The sequence below is a fragment of the Hipposideros armiger genome, unplaced genomic scaffold (genome assembly GCF_001890085.2).
Source record: "Hipposideros armiger isolate ML-2016 unplaced genomic scaffold, ASM189008v1 scaffold_220, whole genome shotgun sequence".
Classification (NCBI taxonomy): Eukaryota; Metazoa; Chordata; class Mammalia; order Chiroptera; family Hipposideridae; genus Hipposideros; species Hipposideros armiger.
In genome coordinates, this window is record NW_017731570.1 from 28,905 (window position 1) to 45,323 (window position 16,419).

The following is a 16,419-nucleotide window of genomic DNA, read 5'->3' on the forward strand; positions in this document are numbered from 1 at the left end:
GGGTGGGTGGGTGTGTGTGGGACGTTCTCAGCAAGTGTGTGGATAGCCAGGCAAATAAACCTCTGCCTAGCTTTTCCTTTGCTTAGCATTGCCTTTAATTATCTGCTTCTACTTGGAACACTCTTTTAAGCAAGTCTCAATTTCCTCATCTAGAAAGTGGAAAGCTGCATAGAGTTTTTTGTATTTCCTTGAAGTCCTAAAATAACACGTCCTACAATTACTCTAGTTTATTGGCTGGCTGGCCTCACTAAAAGGTATCAGTAATTCTGATTGTCTCAGAGTCATGCCTCTGGCTTCATTTCAGGGGGACATATTGGAGGAACGGAGGCATGAGGCAGTGGAGGCTGAGTGAATCCTAGATGTCCTCTGGGTAAAGAGGCCATTCTTGAAATCATTTTTGGAACGTTGTTGACATTTAAAAATCTTGAGTGCACTACACTTTTCCCGTTTTTTTTCCTTTATTCTGTGGTCTTGCAAAAAAAAAAAAGAGTTCCTTTCCATTTTTAAAAAATTTTGCTGTTATTCCTGCCACATCGGATTGTAGTTCTTCCCATCAGCTAGTATGCATTTAGTCATGGGTTATTGTTTTTACCACTGTCTGTGTCCAGCTGATGAAAATTACTCAAATTGAAGTCTTGTCTTAATCAACTAATATTACACCATAATTTAGTTTTAGTCATTGTTTATAAGAATCTTTGAAGCATCCTTTTGAAGACAGTTTAGTCAATTCAGAGTACTGTGGGGCCTGGCTATAGAATACAGCCCTCTAGATTTAAAAGTTGTGAGCACAGCAACTTGGAAAATCCAAGAAGGTAATAGTAGCTGCTTAGCTGGCCGGGCTGTTGGATTCCACAGTGATTCTCCCTCTCTTCCTGTCTGAATCCAGCCGTTTCCTTCCCTCCCAGAGCCAGTCGCTCTCAAAGGTTTCACCTTCCTTACTGTACATCTCCCCAAAAGGGCCTTGGGAATAACATGTCATTGTTTACCACCCTTCAAAGTAGCAGTTGCCATCAAAACGCTAGGTTCCAGTCATCTGTGCCCATATAAACATTGGCTTCACGTTGCGTCAGTTATGGGGTTTTAGACCACGTAACATCAGTGAGCAAGTATTCTTCTATGGTCATTAATTAAATCATTGTTTATAGTCTCAGATTGTTATAGTATGGAGGCAGCATAACATTTTTCATCTCAAGTGACATGAGGTCCAGAGGGGCCCCCCTTACATATTTTCGTCCTGACTCAGACAAGTTCTTCAGTGAAATGAAGCATTAGCATTCGGGGGCCAGAGCAGACCCAGGGATTGCCCAGGGGAGCCCACGGAGAAGCCTGTTGGCTGACTGGCCAGGCCTGGCCAGAGCGACCCCGGGGAGGAGCAGGAGTTGTCAGGGCCAGCACGTCTTCCCTGGTCAGTGGTTGAGGACCTGCTATAGGTACACAACTTCTTGCTTGGAAGTCTGGTAGTCATGGAGCTAGTTCTCAGCCAGTGGACCTCAGACACTGTCCCCTGGAAATGGTTGTCTGGGGACATTTATATTCCTTGTAGGAATTCTCTGCCTCCTCCAATCTACTAGCAAAATCTAGAGGGCCTGGAGCTCCTTGGTTTGTTTCATTTTATGCATAACTAAGTCTTATCTTGAGGGAACCAGCCCTAATGAGGCAAAGCAGCAAGCCATTTTAAATACATTAAAACAATCATTGCCACTGTACAATGGATTGTGGAATATAAAGTTCTGCATTCATGCTATTGGATAAATAAGTGAACTGGGAAAACTGAAAAGAGGGGCTGACTCGCCCAGATATGCCATAATGCCGGGATGACCTTCTCTAATGTTCAGTGTGCCAAGATGTTAAATAAGCACCGCCTGATTCTCCTTCAGAAATCACGGTGAGTGGAGTGTTTTCCAGCTGTGCAAATAAAGAAGGGCCTCCGTGTTTGGGTTCTCAACCAATCAGTCATCGTTAGGCTGAATGGAAACGCCACGTGAGCCTCCCTTGGTTGTCTGCTCAGCTTGTCCCTCTTTGATAGGTGAATGGTTATTCTCTCCTTATTTGAAAGAGAACCAGTGGCCTGAGCCCTCCTCAGAAGTTCAGACCCACAGCCTTTTTCCCCATCAAAAAATTCTTATCCTCACCATACCTTTTCAAGTGTCTTGTCTGCTAAAAGATAGATTCAAATGCATGAGGCTGGAATGGTTGTAGGTGAGGGTAGGGGAAAAGTGGCATTTAAAACTTTTCATATTTTGGAACACATGGAAGAAGGCAAAAATGTCAGTTATTCAGATACCTTGGTGTAATTTTTTTGTACCTTTTGTCCAATCTCTCTCTAATTCCCCTAACTTCCAGCCTTCAGCTTCTACCATTTCACTCCCTGTTTCTACAAGTTCAGCTTTTTTAGATTCCACATGTAGGTGATATAATAAAGCATTAGCCTTTGTCTGTCTTACCTCACTTTTTCACAATACCCTTTAGATGCATCCATGTTGTGGCAATCGGCAGGATTTCCTTCTTTCTCAAAGCTGAATAATAATCCATTGTGTGGTGTGTGTGTGTGTGTGTGTGTGTGTGTGTGTGAGAGAGAGAGAGAGAGAGAGAGAGAGAGAGATAGATTTCCTTTATCCATTCATCCATTGGTGGACATAAGTTGTGTACATTCCACAGAACATAAGAATTTGAGTGGAAAGGGCTTTGGGATGAAGGTGAAGATGGTGCCGCTGTTGTTTATAGCAACTAAGGATGACAAACTAAATGCCAGGTAGAGAGCAAAGTGCTTTTGTGTATTATCTCTTTGACTCTCATTAAAGCTCTATTAGGTGCTTGAGAAGAATGACTAGCACCTTGCCCCACGTACCAGCTAATAGGGGGCCAAGTGAGGATGCAAACGCAGTTGATCCAAAGCCCCAGCCTAACTCTTCACCAGGACGAGAGGTTCCCTCTCGCTGGGGGGAAGAAAGTCGTGGTTCATGGAGGACTCTTGCATGTCTCCCATAATTTGAAACACACTAGGGAAAGGAATCAAGAGGTTGAGAAGGACTTTAATGTGCCACAGCTGATAAAAACTAGACTGTGTGTTCCAGAAAAAGTCATGCCTCAGCCTATGTAGCCACGTGGTCCAGTTTCTGACATTTTACAAATGGGGACATTAATGCCCTGAGAGGAGATGAGACAGGTTGGGGCGTGGGTGCAATGACAGAGTTACAGACAAGCCAGCATTCCTAGCTCCACCATATGATCCTTTAAATTACCTTTTTTTAACATGGAAATCAAAATTGAAATGTAATATTACTCACAAAGGAAAAGACTTGTTCCTAAATTTGAGAACCTGGCTGATGATTCTGATGGCTTCACACTTGAAAGCCCCGTTCTCCAGGTGGGCACATGCCCACCAAGGCTACAGGGCTCCCTGCCTTCATGGCCATTCTCTCTTAGTTGGTTTTCTCCAGCTCATCAGACATGTGCCTTTGGTTCTCAGGGCCCAATAGACCTTAGTGAATGTCCAAGGAGATGTGGAGATAGAAAGTTGTTTATACACCGTACATTTTTCTACAGAAGTAAGTGGTTTTGCAGTGTGTGATGTTGATGGGGCAGAGGAAGATGAAACAGAATATTGTCAGGGTCTTCCAAGAACACTGTTGTCCGTACGGGAATACAAACAAGGTCACATCATTGACTTTCCTGTCCAACCCATTACCCTGAGAAGACTGAAATCTGAGCACTGGCTTTGTTTTCAGCTTATCTTGTTCAGAGGGGAAAAGGGTCAAAGGGAGTAGTGCTGCTCGCACCAAAGGGGACAAGGACCTTGGCACGCGAGGTCCACAGCCAGGGTCTCCCCCTGAGGAGCAGACCCAGGGGCCCTCAGCTCTGGCATCCTTGCAAGGTGGACGATGGAAGGATTCACTAATGGAGCATGCCATGCAAAGGCAACCTTTGGACAAGGGACTCAGGAAATCTCGAAGCAAGGGTGGTAGAATCTCAAAAATACAAAGTACCAGGCTGCATGTCCTTTATCGCACTGAGGAGTTGTAACCCAGAGTTCACAGGAGGCCCTGCAAGGGAATAAGGTAAATAAATCGATGTTACTTAGAAAAATGAGAAGACCATTTGTAATAGGTGGCTAATTTCAGCATTAATTACTCCTTGGTAATTACCGAATGATTGCTGATTCTGTTTTCTTACATGATATATGAAGTCCAAAAAGGCACATTAAAGGAGAGAATAAACATTCAAGAGCTAGAATTTAAAAGAAATTTAAAAAGGGGTGGGGAGGAGGGGAAGGGGCAGCTTAGAGAATGCAGAGGGAAAACAAGGGAAGCGTCTATGGTTACAGCCAAAGCGTCCAGCCCTCAGCGACTTCCTGTTATCCATCAAAAGGTACATTTGTTAACTAAAACTTAGATGAAAACATTTAAAAACAGAAGAGTCTTTCAGAAAGGTTTGAGGTTTTAATGGATTGGGGTTAGATGATTAAAATTGCATTAAACTTTGCAATATACATTATTAATATTATTTGTATAATTTTAGCTTTTCTTACCTTTTATACATCTGTATCCCTGGTCTATATAGTGAAATATAAGTTAGAACTCTGGCCTGGATTTTGAGTAGATTTTTGGTGCTAATTAATGAGCATTTTTCAGGAACGTCAGAGGAGAATCATACATCTCCCCATCCCATCCTCAACCTTCCCTGACCACAGAAACATGGACAAATCATTAGGAGCATCCTCCTGGAGGAAGAGCTCTGAGTATCCCATACCTGTCCTTTCCCAAAACAGGGAGAGGCAGTGTCTTCAGTGGTCAAGAGCAAAGGTATTGGAATCAGATGAACCTGGATTTGAATTGATCTGGGACAAATCACTGACCTCTCTGTGTTCTGTTTCCTCTCCATACAATGAGCACCCAAGTTGGGCTCTTGTGATGCCCGAGTACTCAGGGGCAAGGTGACTCACTGTGGGACCTCAGCGAATGTCCCTGCCTTACAAATGGCTCCCACAGAGCCATGCTCCCAGCTCTGAGAATACCACTCCAGCCAAGACAGGCACCAGCTTTATGTAACATTTTGTGGAACTAATATTCCGGGGAAAGAGAACATAGTAAACAAGTAAGTCAGAATTCAGCACTGGATTACTCATCTGAAGAAAGTGAAGTTGGGGTGAAGTAAGACGAAGCAAGTTCAGACAGCTGAACCCTGAGTGATAAACAAGAACCAGCCAAGGAGAAACTGGATAAAAAGTGTGCCAGGCAGAGGGCACAGCAAGTGCAAAAGCCTGAGCGGGGAATGACCTTGGCATGTGAGAGGAAGAGAAAGGCCAAGGTGCTGAAACAATGAGAACAATGGTTAGAAAAGAAAAGGGGGTGAGGTCATTCAGGAAGGTGCTGGGGGCAACTGAAGGAGAGTCTAGGAGGTCAGGGTAAGAATTGTAGATTTTATTCTAACTCTAAATAGAATCTGTTTTGGATCGTAAGCAGGGGCATGATGGTCTGCTTTATACTTTCAGCCAATCCCTCTGGCTGCTGCAAGGAGCCTAGATGATGAGGAGGGGGGTTTGTTGGGAGGCTGTTGCTATACTTGGGGGAGAGATAGTGGAGCCTGGAGTGGGCTGGGAGCAGTAGAGATAGGGGAGTGGATTTTAAATATATTTTAGAGATAAGGCCAGAAGAACATGGCGGTGCACCAGCTATGTGGTGGGGGAGGCAATGATGGCTATCAAGGATAGTTCTTAGGTTCGGGGCCTAAGTCGGGGAGTGGCGCCATTTGCAGAGATGGGAAAGATGAATGGGGAAGGAATGAGTTGGGTGAGGGAGATCAGGAGTTGGCTTTCGACGAGTTCAGTCTGAGAATCCTGTTAGTCATCCTGTGGAGGTGTCAGGTGTACAGTTGGCTATGGGTCTGTGGCTCTGGGGAGAAGCCAGCTTTTTGTATTTTCAGAACTTTGACTGTGATATGCAAGACCAACTGAGGATGATCTCAGCTCAATCTCTGTCCAAATGTGTGGTGGTTTTTCCTTTCTACTCCCCTCTATGTTAATGACCTGCCTCCCCCATCCTCCTCCCTGCGTTCATTCCCTTTCTTCTCTTGGCCCTGTTTGAGAAAACCCAAATCAGGCAATTTTACTGTTGGCTTTGAGCTTTAGAAAGAAAATATAGACAACCAAGAAGAGCTCCTCTTAAAAGATATTGTCTTTACTGCACATTGGGCACAGGAGCCCCAAATGGAAATTGTTCTACACTGAGAACCGCTCACCCCTGTACCCTGACATCCCAGAACCATTGAGCTCTCTCCTCCTCTTATCGATATGGCAACACCAGTCTTAGCTTGTCCTCTTTGTCATGTTTGTCTTTCTAAGACCTTTCTCCCCGGAGCCCAAGCTTTGCCTACTAGAGAGGAGATGAAATGCTTTCTTTCTTGTTCAAACACTGATTGCAGCCACCGGGCATGGGGAGATCACTCTGGATGCCCCCTTTCATCCAGCGACCTTCTTTAAAACTTGTCTTTCCCACCATGCCTCCAAGAGGGGCCACCTGGAAGTCTTGTGAGAGCAGTGTCCTAATGGATCTCCCTGGCTGTGGTGCCTGACCCCTGAGGAACATCCAGGGTGCACACGAGCCCCACTCCAGGGCTGCATACTCAAACAGGCATGTGGAGCCTGCTCCTTTGGGGCCCTGCTTCCGCTCGGATGGGTGAGGCTCTGGTCCTGGCCGGGAGGGTGGGGGTGGACAGGAGTGACAGTGCATGTTAATTAGCACTGTAGAGAACTGTCATCAGGAAACCAGAAGCCACATGGTCCCAACCTGGTTTGGAGTTGGCATACCAAATTCAAACCAGCTGGCCTTTGTTTGGAAATGCCCTGGGAGGGTCCCGGTCCTTTCTGGACAATGGAAAGAATGGCATTTCCTTACCCTGAGCCCTGTTCTAGACACTAAGGGATTCTATAAACACTGTGGCCGGTGCTGTGACAGATCTGGCTTCAGAGCGTGTATACCCTCTCTGATTTGTTGGCAATAGGATCTGGCATGAGACTAGTTATCAGGGTCCTTATTGAAAGGCATGGGGAGGAAACATAACTGTTCATCCTGCTTAAAATTCTTTCGTGAATATCTGCCTGTAGGATCAAGTCTAAGCTCCTTCCCGAGGCCCTATGACCATAGCCCTGCCTGTTTCCTCTGACCTGTTAGTACCCTGCTCGTGCCCTCTTCCTCCCAGCTCTTTATCCCCTCCATTCTGAGCTATTTTCAGTTCCTAGAAAGGACCTGACCCTGACCTTGGACCTTTATTTACATTCCTTGCTTTTCTGGACACACTCTTTAAGCCCTCTTCCTCTAGCTAACTGGTCCTCATCCTTCAGGGTTCAGGGGTGCTGACTCTTTCTTGGGGTAGCGAAGTCATCGGCTGGCCCTGCTGTGTGCTCTAGGGTAATGTTGATTGTTCTATTTTGTAGTTGTTCACTCAGACCTTCCAGGCTCTAGGAGGCAGGGGTCCTGCTCACCTTGTTAATCTCCGCTTCTCCAGTGTTAGGCACCAAGGAAGCCTTCCATCAATGTTTGAATGAAGGATACCCTCCTGGGGATCCAGACCTCTGCCCAGTTCATCCTCTCGAACATCTCTGCACCCACAGCTAACCCAACAGGACCCCAAGCTGAAGAGGAATGCAGCTGTGCCCTGAACACGAGATCAAAATGGCATCCCCATTCACAAGATAATAGCGTGATTAGAATTTGTTCTGTTCCTTAGAAACCATGTCTACCCAGCATATTCAAGAGACAGGTCTGGTGACCACATGAGGACATGAGCTAGCATTTCAGCTTCACACACACAAAGGACCAAATTTTATAAAAGCAAAAAGAACAGCTTAAGAAACTCATAAGCCTGGTTCACCTTCTGTATTTGCTGCTTGGTACCTATGAGAACATGGGTGAAACACATATTCTCAGCCTGTCTCAGTCATCTTCTCTTTAAAGTGGATATAGTTATCCCCACTTCCTCACGTTGTCAAGAATATGTGAGACGAAGCTTATCAAGTGTTCAGCAAATTCCGTGTCCTTTAGTGAGCACTCAAAACTTAATCATAACTATTGTTGTTATAGTAATAAAAATGGGATAGACTTTCAATTTTGTGGTTTATAGTTTTCCCATTGGAAATAAACCCACGAAAGTGACAAATAAAAGGTTATAAAACGGCATGTAGAGAGGACTCCCAATTCTGTCAGGAAGGTGTATGTGTGTATGTATGTACGTATATCTGGTAGGACATTCTCTAAAGGGTTAACAGGGGCTTCGTCTGGGAGGTGGGTTTATGTCTGATCTTATTTTATTCCTTCCTTTTGTTTGACTATTTTTTCTAACATGAGCACATTACGCATGAAGTGGGTGATTGTAGAAAGGCGATGATACTCTTTAAAATGGAAAAGAAAAGAAAGAAATTAGCTGGAGGCCAAGAAGGCTTGGCATGTGCATGCCCCCCACCCCGACTCCACCCTCACCCCCCATTGCAGATCTTCCCATCTGTTACTAAACTGGGTTCTCCCTTGGCAGGATTTTTCACCCAGATCTCCACTTTGGCTGATGTGCAGGAAAATGTCATGGAATACCTCCACGTGCTCAGCCGGCCCAAAGTGATTGACCAGGAGCATGACGTCGTGTGGACCGAAGCTTACATCGACAGCACTGTGAGTTCACGGGGCCCATGGGGGAGAGCCTGAGGGCCCATCCTGAGATGGGAGAGTTTTCCTGTGGTGATTCCAGAAGACAGCAATTGTATCCCTCTTCCTCAATAATGGGCTTAATGACATTTTCCCTTGTTGTAGAGTCTGCACTGGTCCCCTTGGCAAATAAGGTTGGTGAAAAATCCTAATGGAGACTGTTGCCAGCACTTCTGGAAGGTGTCTGGTCAGGACAGAAAACTCTCTTTTTGATTGTATCTTCTCTAGTTACCTGTTTTTTCCTTCCCACATGTGCCCAAATTCTGTCACTATAGCAATGATTATAAGCATGTTAGATTCAGTCTTCGCCATCTGAGAGACCCAGTCCTGGGGATGAGTCTTTGGGTCTCAGCTTGGGAAGGTGATCGAAGCTCAGCTATAACTCGAATCACAGCCACAATAGAGACCACAGCTGTGTTTTCTTCCCATAGACCAGTGAGAATATGGTGGTCATATAGGCACTGCACTGTTGTTAGAACGCGGGACCGTGGCTCATTCTAAAGCTGAATTCCAAGCAAGAGTCTGATGCTGAATTAGTTTGAAAAGAGGAGCTTTGCCAGTCATCAAACAATGGCTCAGTGAATGGCCTGGTTTCTTGTGTATTTTCAGGGTGATTTTTCATAGTGATAATGAGTCTGATGGGAGTGGCGTTTTTCATTAATTGATTTTAAATGTTCCCACAGGGCCTCTCTCCCATCGTTTTTGTTGGGATTAACATCACATTAATCACTGTAACCCAGACATAGCTGCTCTCCAGAGTGATCTCAATGGCTGCTGTGGGCCAGCTTTTCTCTCCATGAGCTCTCTCATTCTTGCTGCATTTCTGGCAGCTCCAGGAAAATGCAGGGCAGGAACAGCATAGGGGAACCCATCTTGGGGGGGCACCAAGCAGCCTGCCCCTCCTCGGCCTTCAGGTACACAGTGGAACCATGGGAATAGGAACTGGACAAGAAGGGGTGCCCCTGCACCAGGAGGAATCTGGAGGGAAATTTTGAGCAGAGCATTTTCATGGTCTCAAAGAGCTTTCCCAGAGATTTTTGACAAGTTGTAAGCGGGGTAAAATAGTATATATATAGTGGGGTTGATCCAAACAAAATCTTGAGTGAGTCATCAAAAAATTCAGTGTCACCAATGAAAAGAAAATGGACATGGCATGCTTTCAGAAAAGGACATATCACATAATAGAGTGTTCTGGCTGGGTGTATGCAACCAGAGGTCATGGTGAGAAAGAGAGTAAAGCTTTGTATTAATATCATGTCTGGCTTGAAATGGTGTTAATCACGTAAATCAATTGTTTTAGATTTGCATATTATATACATACATATTTATATTTATGTTTATGTGTGGAGGGCAGTTAAGAGGGAGGGAGAACCCACTGCTACTCTAGCTTTTCCACACAAGAACTCCTGACAAGAAAGGAAAGTAAGTAGTCTGGGAGCAGCCCTAGATGAGCAGTTGCAATGGAAATGTCTTTGAAGTCTTGTGCTTTCTCTTAAATATTTACATGAAATCTTCATTCTGTGCCATAATCACCCTTACATACCTCAAAATAATGTTTTAAATGGCTCATTATTGAGTAAAATGGTATGTCAAGATAACAGCTCATTTATTCCACTTCATCAAGAAACCTTTGACATACATATAACTAACCCCTGCCTGCCCCCCGAATATGCCTGTCCCTGAAATGATAGCTCAGCATCGCCTCCGTGCTTTCCTAGCTTCTCTTGCATCTTCGCAAATAGCCCTGATGAATGAATAAATCCCCTAGGAGAATGTTTGGAGGGCTCCTTCTCATCTTAGTGGTATTGAGAAACGTGGTGGGCCAGTGAGGACTCTGGAGAGCCTCTTTTCCTCTTTTGTAGGCCTATTCAGGAGGAGAAGGCACCTGCTGCTCTCATAGGTGCTTCTTGGGCCAGGAAGCAGCAGTCTCTTCAAACTCCTTATCTAGGCCTGGACAAGGACCAAAACAAACCAAGCCAAAACAAAACAAAACAAAAACAAAGAAAACCCCTGTCATTTAGGGGCTATCAAGTAGGATTTGTATGCCAAACTCTTCTGCAGAGTCTAAATTCTAAGATGAACCCACCAAATGTGGAACCACCCAGAAGATAATGGGGTTGGGGGGTGGGGTGGAGGTCAGCCATAGCAAGCTCATGACTGTCTTGACACCTCGAGAACTGTCCCAACCGAGATTGTAATGATGAAAGACCAAACTCAGGAGCACTTAGCATGGGGAGCTGGGTCTCAAAGAAACTTTGTGGTAACTGAGATTGCTTATACCATTTTGATAATAGATCTGGGACTTAAGAATGATGAGTATCTTGAAAGCACTGTTCCTCTAAAGATATACTTTAGTCCTTTGGAATTACTTTTGCTGCAGTTATGTGTCGTGGGCCGGGCACTGGTGTCTGGTGTTGGTGCCTAGGGTCCGTGTTCCTAAGGAAGACTGCTTGTTGTGCTGCAGGCATCAGCCAGGGAGAGTCCCTCCCAGCCTTACTGAGGTAAAACAGGGCTCATGCACAAGAAAAGGGAGACACAGTAGTAGCCCTCTTAAGTGACTGCACTTAATGGACTCAGTGCTCTCTCTTTGCTCTGGAACAGCACACTGGGCGTTTGGTCTGGAAGGCCATGTTGGCACAAGAGCCATACAAACATCTGTTCCCCCAGTTGAGTTGCATGCTTACTAGAAGCCAATCCGCTTCGTTCCCAAATCTATTGATGCCAGTTGTCATTTTACCATAATGGTATAAATTAGCTAAAGATTATTTAAACCAATGAATTATGAGTGGGAAAAGAAAGTTTTTACTTCTGTGACTATGTAAAGGAATGCTTTGGAAAGGCTGTAAAGAAAGTTGCTAAAAAAAATTTCCAGTGTGTTCAGCGTGGGCAAAGCAATCATAAAAGACTGGGGTGGAAAAGTCTTCCCTGCATTCAAGGAAATTGACACTTAGTTTTTCTTTCTTTCTTTCTCTCTCTCTCTCTCTCTTTCCTCTCCTCTCCTCTCCTCTCCTCTCCCCTCCCCTCCCCTCCCCTCCCCTCTTCTCTCTCTCTCTCTCTCTCTCTCTCTCTCTCTCTCTCTCTCATCTCTCTTTATTTCTTTCTTGTAGTTTACCTTGATTTGTTTGTTTCATCGTAGGTTGATGCAGTAAATCTGGTAGCCAGGTTAGTTTCTGGTTATTGTCTTGTTTGCCACTTGGTAGCTGCCCAGAGCCCTGTGCTCCGTGAAGGAGAATGACCGCCGCAGACACAGAGAGGAGGGCCACCAACCCATGTGAGGGCAGTCACGATGCCCAGTTAGAACTGCCGACACTCTTGATGACATGGGTCAGCATCGCGGGGACAGCTGTAATAGTTTTCTGTTGCCACAAAACGGATTACCAAAAACATATCTGCTTAAAACAACACAAATGTATTATCTCATGGTTTCCTTGGGTCAGGAGTCTGGGCACAAGTTAGCTGGACCCTCAGCTCAGGGTCTTACAAGTTTGTAATTAAGTGTTGGCTCCACTACAGTTCTCATCTGCAGCTTAGGGGCCTCTTCCAAGCTCATTCAGATTATTGGCAAAATTCAGTCCCTTCTAGTTGTTAGACTAAGGTTCCCATTTTCTTGTTATACCCTGGAGGTTGTTCTCAGCTCTTATAACCCACAGATCTTTATCATATGGCCACTATACACAGTTCACACAATGCTGTTTGCTCTCTTCCAGGCCACCAAGAATACACCTCTCTGATGCTTCACCTCCCTTTAAAGGCTTTGATTCAGTCAGACCCACGGAGGACAATCTCTCTTTTAATTAACTCAAAGAGGAATGATACTAACCTAATCAGGGGAATGATATCCCATCATACTCATACTCCTAGGAAGGGAATTTTAAGGGGCATGTACTTGTGGATGCAGAAATCTTGGGAGCCGTTTTAGAATCCTGCCTATGCAACAGTCTCTGTCCACATGCTGTGGTCTCAGTGGGAAAGGTAACGCCAGAAGGATATGCAACCAGTGCCTCCTCCTGCAAACTCTGTCAAGAGAAAATCTCAGGGCAGCCATGTCTGCTCACCACTGATGTCTCAAGTGGCCTGGTTCTCTTTGTGACATTGCAGTCTGAAATTGGCTTTGACTCCTTTAGGAATTAGATGACTTCTGACCCTGGTGATTTATGTCATTTCTACCAAACACTAAGAAAATAGGTATTCGTTGATTATCTAGTAAATTTGGACACTTGATCCCACAAGTTTGCTTAATATGGCCTTAAAAGTCTCTTTCTCCTTAATTATCTGGTGGTTAAGGCAAAAGGAATTCTGTTTACTTGACTCATCAGTTATTATGACTTAAAACCCAGCAGCAACAAATATAATTATGTAATTGATTTAATACTTAAATGAATAGCTTAAGGTGACCTGCAAGTACAGTGCTTTGCCTTTTTATTAATTGTGCATTGATTCATACAGTTCTGGGTCTGAACAAGCTCAAGAGAAAAGTTGGTGAGCCTAAGATGAGTTTGGATTCTTGTACATGAGAGTCAAGGCTTCCATTTAACCCAGCCTGACCTAGAATGGAGACGGACAAAGCTTTGCTTTCAGGGCCCATCCTCCCTGCCTGTTACTACCAGTCTGATTAAATATTCTGTCTCCTGCCTGGCTGTTCTATGCAATTTGCTTTTCTTGTGAAGCCCAAATAAATGAATTAATGTTAACAACATTAATTATGTTTAATCGAAGAAGATCACATGTATTAATTGATAAAACAGCAAACACCAAAATTCTGAAATTTTAGGCCTCTTATCTGAATACTAGTCATGCGCAGTCATTATCTCTTAGGTGCAGAGTGAAATATAATTAACAATGGAATTTGTTCCATTTTGTAAGCAAATGGCTTGTGCTTTCCAGTCGGATCCTAATCGTCTTGGGAATGCTACCCAATTTGCTGTGCAGGACAGAACCTGCATTAAACTGAGGAAGCACCCCCATCCTGATCGACCACTCCAGGGGAGTTTGCAGAGACCACAGTGACACACAGAAGGGAAGCAAAAAAATCTTTTCGAATCAGTGGGAATGTGACCATTTAAAATAATGAGAATTCATTACCAAGGCCTCCTGGCCTTCTCCTTTGCTGGTAATGCTCTTCGGTCTGCAATTTGTAAGAACTTTCAAACCCATTTAGTTGCATTTGCAAATTGGACCTGTGTCCCTTGTCCTCACCCCCCACTAAGTCCAACTTGGAGAAAATGCTTTGCATTTGATAAATTACACATTTGTGTCAGTTTCCCATCTAGGAATGGCACCTAGGCCATTTAGGAGTCATTTGGGTGATTGCTTTAAGCTACAACATCTTACTGCCTAGAAGCAATTATTCAGGGGGTCGAAGCCATCATAAGGACGTTGTTGGGGCTTGGAAACCGAATTTACAGTATTTTCCCAAGACACCACTGCATATCAAAGAAGTTCAAATCGTCAAAACAAAAAGACACACATAAAGAGAAACATAAACCATCCTGCTGGGTTGCGGAACCGAGAATGCCATCTGCATTACATGGCATGGAGGAAACTGATTACGATGGGACCTCTATTTCATAGCAGATGGGTTCATTAAATTTAATAGCCTCCAGAGCCTTTAGAAACCGTGTTACAAACATGTGGAGCATGCTGTGACACTTCACTTCTGGCCCTGCAGTCATTATAACTCTGGCACAGACTATAAATATTATAGTACTTGATTTCCATTGAAACAGATTACTATTATAATTATTATTTTATTTTATTTTTACTTTTTTTTTTGCCAGGAGATTGTGATGTTAAAAATGAGTGCAGTCCTAATTTCTGGTACCATTTATATTCATCTAAATATTTTCCTCTTCCCTTTGAGTCTAGATTTCTCTATTAAATGGTTTTGGTTTTTTTCCCTAAGATTAAACTTTTTTTTTTTAGTTAGTGTTATAAAACTATGAATCAAAAGTATAAAATTATTATCTTCAGAGAAGATGTATTAACATTGTATAGATGACAGTCAACTAGTAGAAAAGCTTAAGGCTGAAAATGAAAAAAAATTAGATTTCAAGTGGGTTTTTTTTTCAGAGTTTTAGATTTATTATTGTTTCTGCTATTGTGGCATAATAATTTACAATTGTCTATAATGAAAGGATAGCCTCTAGAAATAGATTTAAGACCTTATAGAAATGGATAAGACCATTAAGTCTAAATAATCATTTAGCATGATAGATTATTCAGCATTCTTTATTTATAAGTGACAGCACCCAACTCTAAGTAGCCAAGGTCAAAAGGGAATTTGTTGACCCTTGGGCCCAAGACATCTATGTAGTTTTGTCATGAGGCATGACTAGATTTAGGGCTCAATTCCATGTTATTTAGACTTATCCCTTGATTCTTACTAAATTAATTCCCAGGCACGTTCTCTCTACAGGGTAGCAATGATGGCCTCTACCATCCATTAGATGTCATTATCTTTATAGTCCTGGATTTCTCCCTTAATCTTGTGGTATCTCTGTCAAGCCTATGATAGGCCTGTTTGGGTCAGAACCCCCTACTGAGAAGTTAGATGGAGCTATTAATTGATATCCTGAATTTCACAGAGTGGGGAAGAAACCAGTCCCAAAGAAATTGGATACTGGGAGGACTGAGAAGTAACAGAGTCCTGCATAGTTCTTCTTTATAGAACTCAAAATAATCCAAGTCAAAGATCATGCATCCTATCAGAATGGTACTCATTTTGGTACCATGATTTAACCAATGAAGCTCTTTATCTAATCAAATGTTTCCATGGACCCTTCGTGTATAAAATGTACAGAGGCAGAGCTGCTCTGGTAGATATCAGGGGGTAAAGTATGGAGCACTGAGGGAGGCTCTGAAGCACTTTCTTTTGCTCCTTCCTGGCACTGCAGAGCCTAGGAAGGATTCTGAGTAATCACTGAGTCAGCCTCAGAATGGCAAAGTGGGATCCTCTGCTGTAGATTACCTGTTGTGTCCCTGAGTTTACAACAAGGTGCTGGTCTGGGTCTAGTTAGGGAAGATGGTTATGGGGATTGGCAGGGTGTGTCTGTGGTTGTATTAGAAAACCAAATTGGAAGGGTTCTTATAATGATATTAATAATACTAATATTTCTGCCTTATTTCTCTTCATTACTGTAGATAATCAAAAGTTGACTCACAATACTTTAATCACTTCTTAGAAAACATTGGCTCTAGGCAGAGAACCCACTCAAGCTAGGAGAAACTTATTAGATGGATATAGGAGCAGCCTTGGCAGGGACAAGAATCATCAACATAGTAGGGAATCATCTTGAGCAAACAGTCGCTTCCTTTGTTCTTTCTTGTTGGAGCCACACACCCTTTTGCCTGTGTTTGCCCCCTCACATGTCAGCTGTATTTTTTATATTCTCTGTGGTCTAGTTCTCTTGTCTCCCCTCACTCATGAGTGAAACATGGTCCCCTCCAAGTCTACTTTACATGACGTCTCAGTTCAAGCCAAGTAGAGATTAACCCAGTGTTTGTGTATCTCAGCTCATGTCTGAGCAAATTACAGAACTTGCTCTAGCCCATGGTTCCTTCCATTGAGGTCAGATGCCTACCCCTTAACCAATCAGCTATGGCTAGGGAAGGGTCATGTGACATAGGTCATATGATAGAAGCAGATCAGCCAGGGCTGTGGATAATAGATTATGTAAGAAAGAGGTATGGGTAGGAGGCAATGGCTGGAGTCTGAAAGCTGGCATTT

General features: G+C 43.7%; 1 protein-coding gene across 1 annotated transcript in view; it reads left to right on the forward strand.

Moving 5' to 3' along the window:
- The window catches only part of LOC109389079 (voltage-dependent calcium channel subunit alpha-2/delta-3), a gene marked incomplete at its 5' end in the record, with an annotated part of 298,701 nt that overhangs the window by 1,914 nt on the left and 280,368 nt on the right, over positions 1-16,419 (forward strand). The window contains one exon of the mRNA XM_019654329.1: positions 8,527-8,660. Within this exon, the coding sequence (XP_019509874.1) occupies positions 8,527-8,660 (134 nt within the window). The remainder of the gene's footprint in view (positions 1-8,526; positions 8,661-16,419) is intronic.